This window comes from Bufo gargarizans, chromosome 5, assembly GCF_014858855.1.
Source record: "Bufo gargarizans isolate SCDJY-AF-19 chromosome 5, ASM1485885v1, whole genome shotgun sequence".
Lineage (NCBI taxonomy): Eukaryota > Metazoa > Chordata > Amphibia > Anura > Bufonidae > Bufo > Bufo gargarizans.
The window spans coordinates 83235012-83248979 of record NC_058084.1 but is presented as its reverse complement, the minus strand read 5'-3'; the positions used below and the strand labels follow the sequence as shown (position 1 = coordinate 83248979).

General features: G+C 43.8%; 1 protein-coding gene across 2 annotated transcripts in view; it reads left to right on the top strand.

Annotated features, from left to right (window-relative positions):
- Positions 1-13968, top strand: part of RCCD1 (RCC1 domain containing 1) — a 15555-nt gene extending 1587 nt beyond the window's left edge. The window contains exons 2-8 of one of the 2 annotated variants that reach the window (XM_044293151.1): positions 3499-3717; positions 9566-9719; positions 9808-9929; positions 11253-11330; positions 11409-11561; positions 13262-13291; positions 13804-13968. In XM_044293151.1, the coding sequence (XP_044149086.1) occupies positions 3499-3717; positions 9566-9719; positions 9808-9929; positions 11253-11330; positions 11409-11561; positions 13262-13291; positions 13804-13952 (905 nt within the window). In that variant the 3' untranslated portion in view covers positions 13953-13968. Of the gene's footprint in view, positions 1-3498; positions 3718-9565; positions 9720-9807; positions 9930-11252; positions 11562-13261; positions 13292-13803 lie in introns of both variants that reach the window. The other variant, XM_044293149.1, reaches the window with a different exon arrangement.

Sequence of the window (13968 nt, the reverse complement as noted above, 5' to 3'; positions counted from 1 at the left end):
AGGCAGCTCGCTAAGACAGGCCTGGGAGTCTTCAGAAGGCCAAGGCTGTCATAGTAACTGTTCAGAGTCCCATGATTTCACGGCGCGGGGACCCCCTCCCCCCGCCTAACTACTTAGATGCTGCGGTGAGTAGCGACAGCATCATCTGAGGGGTTAAATGACTGGGATTAGTGTTATCTCTGATCCTGGTTATTGCGGCCAGGTGCTAGCTGTACTACACACCCACACCTGCCGTGTATGGAGCGCAATTACATTACATCAGAGCTCTGTCCCAGTGGCGAGGCTCCAGTCCTCAATGTGGAACAGAGCATTGGGCTAAATGTCAGTGGATTTTTATGTACACTGTCCGGTGCTTTCACACACAGGATTTAGTGGTGTTTTTCTGCACTTTTGGGTTTTTAGTAGCGTTTAGTGGTAAAAAGATCAACTCCAGAAGATGTTAGCTGAAGGTCTTACTTGCACACTATAGGAAAAAGTGCCAGCCTCTTTGGTCGCCAGGAACGCGGGAGCTAAGTTCTCTTATCTTAGCGGAGCAGGCATAAGCAGGAGCCCGCTCCACTCAGCCAATCCTGGCATAGTGCATGGGTACAGGGCACCCATGTGCTATGCCAGGAGTTGGTAATCCTCCAGGGAGCACATTGCTGCTCCTGCCCATACTCCCTGCGCTGCTGCTGCCCAGTCATAAACCTCACAGTCCGTACTCCGTACACCGCTGGGCTGTCAGCACTGTACGGAGAACTGAGTTTTAAGTGCACGCCGCACAGTGACTGGAAAAGACTGAGAAAAATACAAAATTAAGTAATATTAAAGTATATTAGAAAAAGTTTTATTAATCATATTAAAGTTTTACACAAAGGTTTAGTTACTCTGTTTTATACAGCAGACACTCGCGGATGTTTAAGGCCTCTTTCAGACGGGCGTTGCGGGAAAATGTGCGATTTTTCCGCGCGAGTGCAAAACATTGTAATGCATTTTGCACTCGCGTGAGAAAAATCGCGCATGTTTGGTACCCAAACCTGAACTTCTTCACAGAAGTTCGGGCTTGGGATCGGATTTCTGTAGATTGTATTATTTTCCCTTATAACATGGTTATAAGGGAAAATAATAGCATTCTGAATACAGAATGCATAGTACAATAGCGCTGGAGGGGTTAAATTTTTTTTTAACTCACCTTAGTCCACTTGATCGCGTAGCCCGGCATCTCTTCTGTCTCCTTTGCTGAACAGGACCTGTGGTGAGCATTCATTGCAGGAACAGGACCTGTGGTGACGTCACTCCGGTCATCACATGATCCATCACCATGGTAAAAGATCATGTGATGGAACATGTGATGACCGGAGTGACGTCACCACAGGTCCTGTTCAGCAAAGGAGACAGACGAGATGCCGGGCAGCGCGATCAAGTGGACTAAGGTGAGTTAAATTATTTTTTAACCCCTCCAGCGCTATTTTACTATGCATTCTATATTCAGAATGCTATTATTTTCCCTTATAACCATATTATAAGGGAAAATAATAAAGATCGGGTCTCCATCCCGATCGTCTCCTAGCAACCGTGCGTGAAAATCGCACCGCATCCGCACTTGCTTGCGGATGCGTGTGATTTTCATGCAACCCCATTCACTTCTATGGGGCCTGCGTTATGTGAAAAACGCACAAAGAGGAGCATGCTGCGATTTTCACGCAACGCATAAGTGATGTGTGAAAATCACCGCTCATGTGAACAGCCCCACAGAAATGAATGGGTCGGGATTCAGTGCGGGCGCAATGCGTTCAACTCACGCATCACATCCGCGCGGAATACTCGCCCGTGTGAAAGGGGCCTAACACTTCAGATGCCGTGGTCAAACCTGACCACGCCATCTGAGCGCGTGATTCCTCCAGTGGCGATCGGAGGAGCCGGATCTTGTATGCAGGAGCCCCTGTCATAGAGAATGTCTGTAGCAAGGCTCCATAGGAAACTAGTACATTTCTCATAGACTCCAGTGCTAATGTATTGGATGGAATGAGAGAGGCAATTTAATGATGCTTGTTATAGTTCACTATATAAAAAGTGTAAAAAAAATAATAATGTTTTAAAAAAATTAAATATTAAAATTCACCCCCTTTCCCCAAAATAAAAATAAACACATCATGGGTATCGTCACATGTGAAAACGCCCATACTATAAAAATATTTTCCCCATATGGCAAGCGGTCAAACAGAAAAAAAAAGTCAAAATGACCGTTTCACCATTTTTGGGATCAAAAAGTTGTACACACCCCTGAATGGTATCAATGAAAAGTAAAGATCACCCTGCAGAAAATGAGTCCGAATATGGCAATGAATTTATTTTTCTAAGGTTTTAATTATTTTATCAGTATCAAAACGCAAGAAAAACCATACATATCAGGTATTGCTGGATTCATACTGTCCTGTAGAAAGAAAGTAACTGGTCAGTTTTATCGCGCATTGAACATCATAAATAAAAAAAATAAAAAACCCGTCAAACTGTGGGGGAATTGCTTTTTTTTCTACCTTATTTGGATTTTTTTTCCCCGCTTCCCACTACATCATATGCAATATTAAATGGTGGCGTTGTAAAGTACAACTTGTCCCGCAAAAAATAAAAATCAAGCCCTCATGGGGCTATGTGAACGGAAAAATAAAAAAGTTATGGCTCTATTAAGGCAGGGAGCGCAAAACGAAAACAAAAAAACCTCCGGGGTAGAAAGGGTTAAACCCTCTACGCCAGTTTTCTGGTGTAAACAAAGCTGCAGATTTTGGTGTAAGCCCCAGTTTTTGAGGCTTCTTGGAGGTTTTACACAAGGAATGGCCTTTTCAAAAAGAATAAACTATACATGAAATCTACATCGGCTTCTAGCTGGAGAAGACCAGAGTATAAACCATCGGCTTTCATGGATTCCCCCCCTATGTGGAAGCCTAAGGGCTCATTCAGACGTATATTTGAGGAATGAGTGCGGACACATTCACTTCAATGGGGCTGCAAAAGATACGGACACTGTGCGCCATGTGATGTCCGCATCCGTAGTTCCATTCCACGGCCCTGCAAAAAAGATAGAACAGGTCCTATTCTTGTCCGCTTTGGGCTGGCCGTTCTATTCTGCAAAATGTGGAACGCACACGGCCGGTATCCGCGTTTTGCAAACCACAAACAGACATGGTCATCTGAATGAGCCCTTAGGCAGATCCACTTCAACTCATGTTTCCATCGATGGTCAGTTTTAGCCATATGTGTTGGTTGCCCTGGATTTTGAGGTATTTTCTGATACATTGCCCACCAAAAACGGATCGCTTGTTAGTCCGTGTTCTGTAGCTGGGGTTGGGGCTCACTGCCAGGACGGGCAGAGGTCTAGTAAAAGAATGAATTAGGAGGTGCTCTACAGTTTGCTGGGAGTGACCCCTTCTATGGGGAATATAACTGGCAGCATAGTGTTTTTGACGCCTGTCCCAGAGCTGTGGTGTCACATTGACTGTTAAGGATGTTTTTGACCTGCAGATGAAGGTTCCCTCCAGCTATCTGGGTGCATCAGGGCGAGCCCTCACCAATTCGTCTCTTTCCCTGGGCTGGATTGTCACGATGTTCTTCCATCTGAAAAATATCTTCTTGTTCTAATGAAAGACCGGGCAGAATGTTGGGACGTTTCTCACCTGGATTGTGAAGGAACGTTGCCAGAACCCATGTGGAAGATGGCGTTATCTGATGTCTCCAGTACTGGTAAGTGCAGTTGTATACACATCCTAGGGACTGTCATTGTAGAAGACCTAGGAGTCCTTCAGGGTCCAGTGACAATGTTGCCTTGTTAAGAGGTTAGGATTCTGATTTGGTTTAGACATTAGCAATGATTTGAAGGTAGCGCCTGTCAGAAGTTATGATCCTTCTGGTGACAGAGGTAGATAGGTGAAGGGTCAGCTTCTTTGGGCTATGTCCACACGGAACTGAAAAGTCAGCTACATATGTTTTTTTGCCACAGAAATACCTATGGATTCCACCCTGAAGTCCATGGTGGAGATCTACTACATAAGTTGACATGCTGCAGTTTTTAAATCCGTACCACAGGTCAACCTACGCTGTATTTTATTTAATGCAGCATGTGGATTAACGTCTGTGACTGCAAGTCATGTGTGGACATTACCTAAAGGGGTTGGCCAAAAGGCTTTTTCAACCTTCTGGGGAGCAGCCAGGCTTATGAAAAAAAAAGCTTGAATCACCTGCTAAAGTCCCATCTGTTCCAGCGTAGCAAGTCCGCTCCACAACGGACCGGAAGTAATGACATGACCGCTGAGACCAGGGATTGGCTGACTAGTCCAATGGGGAAGCCTGGGGACCTTCAGCAGGTGAGTTACACTTTTTGCTTGTGTATGATAAGCCTGGCTGCCCCTTAAACATTTTAAAAACTGTCGGAAAACACTGTTAAAAAGGGAACAAGGGTTGCTTGGGCCCGCCCTCGGTGCACTTAACTGCTAATTTTCTTATGGATTGAAAGTAATTTTTTTTTCCAGAATGAAGAAAACGGATCACCAAGCGAAAGGTATCATTACGTTCAGTTGAGCTAGACCCATGACCATCTGAATAAGTCCCAATCCTGCTTGATGTAGTTGGATACCAGCCCATCCTCTTAATTAATAATGGGTTAAGAAAGAGTTAAAGGAGTTTGCTTCTTTCCTTAGGACATATTTGACTTCTTCTAAGAAAAGAGTTCATGGAGCAAGAAGTAATAGTCATGGATGTTTCCTATATACAAGCATTTTTCTCTTCTGCAGCCACCTAATACCTGGTAGCAGACCCTGGCATCATGTCGGGGCAGAGCTTGCTGAAGCCTTACTTGCAGAGGACCGGTGCCTGGCGTATACGACTCCTCTCACTGATTAGGCGCTGTCCGTTAGGAGATAACGTATTCCCCAAATGGAGGACTGACCACTCCTTCCACATGAACCACCATTTAGCTCATCGCATAATCGGCGGCACCTTTACACCGCCAGATAAAGTTGACAGTATTGTATTTCTCAAGTAGTACGGTGAAATGTAAGGCGGCACTCACCATTTGTAGAAAAACATTTCCTTTATTCGTCTAAAAAAAGACAGTACATACATAGCGGGGCGGATTGCGCTTCTTCTGGCCACCGACGTAATGGCGTCTAAGGAATGCTCCTTTATAAGCTTCCTGGCATTATTAATCATATAACTAATCGTCACATTACATCATGGATACTAATTATAAAAACAGTTAAAAACAAGCAATTCATCAATAAGGTCGCTATATCAATACACCAGAATATCATAGAAAAACGCTGAGGTCTTTTTTATCGTTCAAACCTAAAGGACCTAAAGCTTTGGAGCGGACGATCCACCTGACTTCCTTTTGTAATATCAGGCGGTGTCGATCACCTCCCTGCCTAGGTACTTGTTCTATGCCAGAAAACTTTAGACATTCCGAGTTTCCTCCGTGCGCTTCTCGTACACGACTTATTGACCTAGGACAACCTTCTCCTGCTCAAGTGATAAAACCATCTACCTTATGAGAGACACCTCCAAAATGTAAAATTTTATTCTGTGCATTGTAACTGCAAAACGCACAATTACCGCATTTAGGATTTCCTTTAAGTCTTCCTTCTTGTAACCGAATCGCGGTGCAGCAAAGAGTTGGTCGCCATGGGCTTGCTTTACAATAAGATCCACTTAGGAGCTGCCTTCTCTTTTCTGCTTATATTCTCATGAGTACTGGGATATATTAAAGCTCTAGTTTCTTTTAGTATTTGTTGATGGAATATATCAATAATTCCTCCAGCCGGCAAAGGGGGGGACAATATGTGGGTTTTATTCCCCCTGTAACCTCGTGGGGCATCTCGCCCTCATTATCTTCACCAGTGAATTTTAGATCAGCCAATAACTCCAAGCAGATATTTCTTTAGTTGAGATACTAAAACCCAACTGGTTTATGTTCACTGGTATCTCGCCCTGGGTTTTTTCCACTCGTTATTTCGGGCACATTACTAAACATTTTATGTAGATGAATTGTACGCATAGATTTAAACCAACAGAATCAGATTGCTCCACCAGACTATATCCCAATCCTTTTGTAAGGACTGATATACATTCAGGTGTCAGAGTTATTACAGGACTTTCTTTCATCTCATGTCCGGTAATTGGACTCATTGTCTCCATAACACTTGTTTTTTCTTTTGGGTTGATTTCCTGACGCTTCTTTATTTTCCTTCGGCTCCTTCTGATGTTTCGCCTAAATGGAATTCTTTTATATTCAGGGTCGGGTTGTTCATTAGCTGTCACCACCAGACATCTGAGAAGCTCTGGCAGACGTTCTTCAGAACCTCCTCCTTGAGGTTCCTTTTGTTTTGCTTTCATTTTCTCATCTCGTTAGCCTCTCTCAGCTGTCATGTAGTTGCACTGATTGCATCCCTTTAAATCCCTTCCCAGACTGCTTCACTTTGCGGTTTATACAACTTCCTGGAGTGTGTGCATGCTGGATGCTACTACTGAGTTTTCTACAGATAAGTTTTGTTCATTCATTTGTGTTTTCCTGTTTGCTGGATCCCAGGTGACCCTGACTCCCTCCGTATCAAGTGTAGGGAGCCGGTGGTCGTGTCCCCTCACTATTTTAGGGTGTTCAGGTGTCATACAGTCGAGGAACGAGGATATGCGATCATCTACCATTGAGATATTTGCATAGGCTGAGCAGTTAGGGAGAGAGCCAGGTCTGTTGCAGGGCTTTCCCTTTTGTTCCTTAGTTTTGGATCCAGTCAGTCGGATCTTCATTTTGTGTCTTCTAGTTTTCTGTACACCTTCCGTGACATTAGCGTTATTCATGTCATCTGATACACTGGAGTCAGTCTGTAGTCCGCACTCCGTGTGCGTCTCTGGTAGCGTTTTCTTTGTGTTTTTTTTTTTTATTCCAGTCGAACACCCTACCTGTTTCATAATCTTGTTTGTCTCTTAAGAATTTGTCTCTTTTTTTCTTTCTTTAACTTCAGCTTGAGCAATCAGCAATTTTATTTATTTTCAAATGCTTGCATCTGATTTTCCGTCAATCTAGTTTGCAGGTCATTCTTCATCTTAATTAACTCTTCTTGAGCTGTTTTATGTTCGAGTTCATCCTGCTTCATAACCATCTCTAAGATCCTCAGGGAGAAATCTGCATGCAATTGTTGCCATTCTGTTACCAAGGTATTGTCATTTTCATACTGCCTAACTTCCTTATACACACGGAGTCCTCTCGGGACCCTTCTGCTTTCTTTATAGGACTTTAGAGAATTTACTGTCCAGAACAATCTGACCTCTTTGTCTGCTATTTGGGTAATTTAAGTTCTAAAGTCTTAGTACTCATTGTTTGGAGTGCGTCTTTTGGGTTGCACGGCTTCCCTGCAGACCTGTGTGCCTCCATAGTTACAGATTATATACAAACCTCTAATTGTAAAAAGTGGTGTTAAATGCAGATCATCACGCAGAAGTAGTCCAGCGAGCCCAGGAGAGGGGCAGAGGAGAGGAGTAATAGTAACAAGAAGGGTGATTTTAGTTATTACTCACTCTGATGCTCCCCCTGGGCCGTACACTGATGGAAAGGATGCATCTTTCTTCCCTTCAAGGCACAGCCTGGCTCTGAGATTCCCCTACTTGGTGGTGGTTCGGGGTTCCCTTGATGGTGAGGAACTGTCACCGCCAGACATCTGAGAACCTCTGACAGGCGTTCTTCAGAACCTCCTGCTTGAGGTTCTTTTGTTTTGCTTTCGTTTTCTCATCTCGTTAGCCTTTCTCAGCTGTCATGTAGTTGCACTAATTGCATGCCTTTAAATCTCCTCCCATACTGCATCACTTTGCGGTTTATACAACTTCCTGGAGTGTGTGCATGCTGGATGCTACTACTGATGCTTCTACAGATAAGTGTGTTCATTTATTTGTGTTTTCCTGTTTGCTTGATCCTAGGTGACCCTGACTCCCTCCATATTAAGTGTAGGGAGCCGGTGGTCATGTCCCCTCACTATTATAGGGTGTTCAGGTGTCATACAGTCAAGGAACGAGGGTATGCAATCATCTACCATAGAGATTTTTGCATAGGCTGAGCAGTAAGGGAGAGAGCTAGGGCTGTTACAGGGCTTACCCTTTGGTTCCTTAGTTTTGGATCAAGTCAGTCAGATCTTCATTTGTGTCTTCTAGTTTTCTGTACACCTTCCGTGACAGGAATTGTGAGGTGCATGGCAGCGGTGGAGGCAATGATGAGGCAGTCTCCAACAGTAGAAAAGTTATTTACTGAAGAATCAAGCTCAGGTATATTAGACACAGTTCTCAGCACGCATGGACTGGCAGTTCTTGCACAATGTGCAATTTCCACAGTTCTCACAGGTTACACAGCTGCATAGTCAATAGGCCAATAAGTCTCTTTAAAGCAATTTTGCTCACACTTCCCTTTTCTGTCCCACACTCATGCGGCTAGAAATAGGGATACAACACTTTCTCACTGTGCAACCATGAGGCCGCCCCCAACATTAGACTACTGGTTTCCATGGCAGAATGGAGTGTAGTGGGCATATCCAGATTCTGCCTTTGTTAAAGGCACCAGAAGACTTGAATCTCCCGAACAGATTAGCTATGGAGTCTATAAGCTTTTTGTTAAGCAGTTTATCTCCACAGAGCTGTCACGGAAGGTGTACAGAAAACTAGAAGACACAAAATGAAGATCCGACTGACTGGATCCAAAACTAAGGAACCAAAGGGAGAGCCCTGCAACAGACCTGGCTCTCTCCCTAACTGCTCAGCCTATGCAAAAATCTCAATGGTAGATGATCGCATATCCTCGTACCTCGACTGTATGACACCTGAACACCCTATAATAGTGAGGGGACACGACCACCGGCTCCCTACACTTGATACGGAGGAAGTCAGGGTCACCTGGGATCCAGCAAACAGGAAAACACAAATAAATGAACAAACTTATCTGTAGAAGCATCAGTTGTAGCATCCAGCATGCACACACTCCAGGAAGTTGTATAAACCGCAAAGTGATGCAGTATGGGAAGGGATTTAAAGGGATGCAATCAGTGCACCTACATGACAGCTGAGAGAGGCTAACGAGATGACAAAACGAAAGCAAAACAAAAGGAACCTCAAGGAGGAGGTTCTGAAGAACGTCTGTCAGAGCTTCTCAGATGTCTGGTGGTGACAAGAGCATCTACACACACCTCGTCTCAACACTGGAATGCTTTTCAAATATATTTTGCTCTTTTCTCCATTTGTGTTTTTTGGTCTGGCTGGTTCACTACACAGGGCTATGTTTTCACTTCTTTCACTTCACTGTCTAGACACTAACTCCTCACCCTGGGTTATAACCACTCCCGAGGTTTAGACCCTCTTTAAAGACTTTTTAAAATCTGAATACAGGATGCAAAAACCGTCATGACCACTTCCCAATTGTATACAGCTTTCTCTCTGTTTTACTAGTTAGGATGTCCCCAGATTAAAAAAATTCCTTTACATATTCCGCTAGATTTAACACTTGAGTAAAAGAAAATGTAGGAAAATTTTGGCTAATATGTAATATATTTTGTATTTGTAGCTTTCCCCTTGGTAGACAAAGGACACGTATTGCCTCAGCCCCCATTCTTCAGGGAACTTACACCCACGCTTCAAGCTAAAAAGATGGCTCTGGGAAATGAACATGCTGTGCTGATGACATCTGATGGGAAGGTGCTGACCTGGGGAGCCGGGAGGTATGGCAGAATGTGTCACTTTAAAGGTTTGTCTTGTAAGATTGTGTTTTATCGTTTGTCTTTCTTATACTGTGCCTCTGATTGTAAGACATGGACAGCTGGGGCATGGAGATGTAGAAGATGTCTCAGAACCTCGTATAGTGGAAGCTCTGCATGGTGTGACCATGAGTGAAGTGGCAGCAGGAGGATGGCACACAGCTTCCATCAGTGGTAATCATCTCCTTTTCTTCTTCTTCAAAAAAAGGTTTTAACAATAGTAGGGTACAGAGTTTCTGATTGCAGTACTCAGCACAGCCCCAAATAAATGTGTTCCTGCCATGCTCCTGCTCAAACAGCTCGGATCGGCACTCCTGCTTAACCTCTTACATGCCACGGGCAATGGCGCCCGCCGCATATAAGCGGTGACAGAGGGCTAAGCCTCCTTCTGTCTCCCATTGGCACCCCGCAAATGCAATCGCAGGGTGCTGATGTGTGTAAAGGCAGGTTGGGATCTGGTGTAGGCCCCAAGCCTGCCTTGAGTGTTTTCCAGACAGCTACATCTCTCTGGCGCAGCCTGCTGGTCAATGACAGTATAACCCTGACATTAAAATGCAATGTACCGTACTATAGGAATAATGCATTGCATTTAGAAGCAATCAAAAGTTTGCCTGTTATAGTCCCCTTGTAGGACTAACAAGTGGTTAGGAGTAGATAAAACAAAAAAAAAACATTTATTAAATTATAAAAATTCCAATAAAATATGCTTTTTAATGAAAAAAATTGCAAAAATAAAATCTACCCCACATGTTTGGTATCTCCACATCCGTAACGACCTGCACTACAGAGATATCATGGAAACTATTCCCTATGGTGAATGCCGTGGGAAAAAAAACTTAAAAAAATAGCAAATTTGCTAATTTATTCTTAGTCGCCACAGAAAAAACTTTAATAATAAGCGATCCAAACGTCAAAGATCAACAAGTCGTCCCAAAAAAATCAAGCCCCCACACAACTCCATAGAAAGAAAAATAAAAAAGTTATGGGTGTTGGGATGCGGCGATGCAAATAGATTTATTTCTTTTTGAAAAAAGGGGTTTATTGCACAAAAATACGTAAAGAAACATATATATGAAATTTGGTATTTGCTGTAAATGTACTGACCCAGAGAATAAAGCTATTATGTTATTTATGCCGAAAAATGAATGCCGCAAAATTTATAACATTAAAAACTCAGTGGAAGAATTGCTGTTTTTTCCCCATCTCCCTCCCAGAAAGAGTAAAAAAAAAAAAAGTTAATCAGCAAGTTATGTGTACCCCAAAATGGCACCATTAAAAACTACAACTTGTCCCGAAAAAAAACATACAGCTACATAGACGGAAAAATAAAAAAGTTATTGCTCTTAGAAGGCGACAATGAAAAAAAAGGAAGAAAAATGCTTGGTCAGTAAGACCTAAAATAGGCTGGTCACTAAGGGGTTAAGTGGAGTTATCTTCAAATGACAAATGTGAAAAATATCTAGTTATTAAACTAACTAATGTCATTGGTTTATCTAGAAAGCGGAGATTTATATTGCTGGGGATGGAATGAATCTGGACAGTTGGGACTTCCTTCAAAGGCTTTACAACAAGAACGTAAGCTAGATAACGCCGCTCTGCACGTGCCCCACTTATATACCTGCACCGTAGACAGCACTGACCTTTGTTCTTCAGGGGTTACCTCTAATGAAGGACCTTCTGGATGCCAGGTAGAAGAAGACAGTGACTATATTGCAATTCAGTCTTTCCCGGCATTGATCGATTTACCACAAGAAACTGAAGCAGCAAAAATCGGCTGTGGATCCCGACATACTGCTGCGCTGAACCGTAAGGACTTTCTTCTACAACTAGTAAATCATGTTAGTGGTGCTCAAGCCCTTGAGATAATACTGTCCTCAGAACATAGGCTGCTGACCGCACCTGTAGGAAACTAACGGGGAATTTGATTTCCCTGCAGACCTTCTCAGGAATGGTCTTCTGAACGGAGACAGTCTGGTGATTATATAATAGTTGCAGCCAGCACTTATACTGTCCAATATTTTTGGTAGTGAAGGATTTATCTGGGGTCACTTCCAAAAGTGGTCTCTTTCCCTGGGAGATACCTCTTTGCATATTATTTCCCATGGTGCATTGACACTCCTTACACAGCTGGTCTCTTTTAAAGGGGTTCTCCCATGACTAATGTAAAAAGTGAAAATTAGATATCATATAGTAAATAACAACCTCTTTCTAGGGCCTCTTTCACACTTGCGTTGTCCGGATCCGTTGTGTACTCCACTTGCCGGAGGTACACGCCGGATCCGGAAAAACGCAAGTGAACTGAAAGCATTTGAAGACGGATCCGTCTTCAAAATGCGTTTAGTGTTACTATGGCAGCCAGGACGCTATTAAAGTCCTGGTTGCCATAGTAGTAGTGGGGAGCGGTATACTTACAGTCCGTGCGGCTCCCGGGGCGCTCCAGAATGACGTCAGAGCCCCCCATACGCATCTGACGTCACTCTGGAGCGCCCGGGAGCCGCACGGACGGTAAGCATACTGCTCCCCCGCTCCCCACTACACTTTACCATGGCAAACAGGACTTTAGCGTCCCGGCAGCCATGGTAACCATTCAGAAAAAGCTAAATGTCGGTAATGCGCCGAAACGACGTTTAGCTTAAGGCCGGATCCGGATTAATGCCTTTGAATGGGCATTAATTCCGGATCCGGCCTTGCGGCAAGTGTTCAGGATTTTTGGCCGAAGCAAAAAGCGCAGCATGCTGCGGTATTTTCTCCGGCCAAAAAAACTTTCCGGTCCGGAACTGAAGACATCCTGATGCATCCTGAACGGATTTCTCTCCATTCAGAATGCATGGGGATAATCCTGATCAGGATTCTTCCGGCATAGAGCCCCGACGACGGAACTCTATGCCGGAACAAAAGAACGCAAGTGTGAAAGAGCCCTAACAAAGCTAGAACCAGCCCTGTACCTCACATGGATCCAGAGATCTCCCCATTCATTGCTCTACAGGATTTATATCAAGCTGACAGCTCAGGGGAGTGTCTTTTCTGCTGCAGCTCAGGGGGCGTGTCCATGCTCTACCTATCACAGCTCAGGAGGCGTGTCTCAGCTCTCCCTATCACAGCTCAAGGGAGTGTCTCTTCTGCTGCAGCTAAGGGGGCGTGTCTCAGCTCTCCCTATCACAGCTCAGGGGGCGTGTCTCAGCTCTCCCTATCACAGCTCAGAAGGCAGGTGAAGGATGAAACTGAGCATGTGCGTGCTTGTCAGTGAGCAGGACAAAGAAATAAGAAAAAACACAAACTGCAGGTGGCGCTATACAGATACGTTTTATTGAATAATTTTAAATTACATGCAATTACAAAAGTATTCAGATCCAGGTGCTGGTTTCAAAACTGTAGAAAACTTTTCTCAGGACAACCCCTTTAAGGAGAGACAGTACAGTGGAGATGCTTTGTATCGATGGACAATGCACTTCATTATTGTGAAACAATAAGCATTATTTTTACTGCTTTATTTTCTATTTTGACAGGTTGTGGTGAGCTGTACACTTGGGGATGGGGTAAGTTCATGTAAAAGGGCAGGAAAGGAGTTATCCCACAAATGTTGTTAGTTTTATTTATGTACATTACATTTTCCTCTTTGGTAGCGCCCCCTGCTGTTTCTCCTTCTGGTCCACCATCTCCTGCATTTAGTGGTGGACTGACATGCTCAGTATCCTCCCTGCTTCCTTCCGCTCCCCTCAGTGCTGGTGTAATGATCTCGTAGAGAAGCAGGTGACATGGTCCAGACATCTCTCATTCATTCATAGGAATGTATATCTCTCTCTAGACAGGGGAGAAGGAAATTGGGTGGGCATCACATACCATACGTATCTCTGGGGTCATATGTGAGGGACTATTTATTCATGCAGGGCAGGAAGGAGTTAGCTGATGGCAGTGTATCCTGGGAGATGCAGGTGCTGGATTGTCTCATGGGAGCTAACGCCCACCTACAGAAAGGGAAGAAAGTGAGTAACACAAGTTTGAAATATATGGGATAACCTCTCTAACACTGTGTCCTTGTCCACTCTAGGAAAGTATGGTCAGCTTGGACATGGAGACACCAAGACTCTGGATCAGCCGAAACGGGTGGAATTTTTTTACCAGAATAAATTCAGTGTGAAAGATGTAACTTGTCGACATTGGAATACCTACGTAATGTGTGCTTTGGAAGCAAAATAAATTATTTTTTAAATGA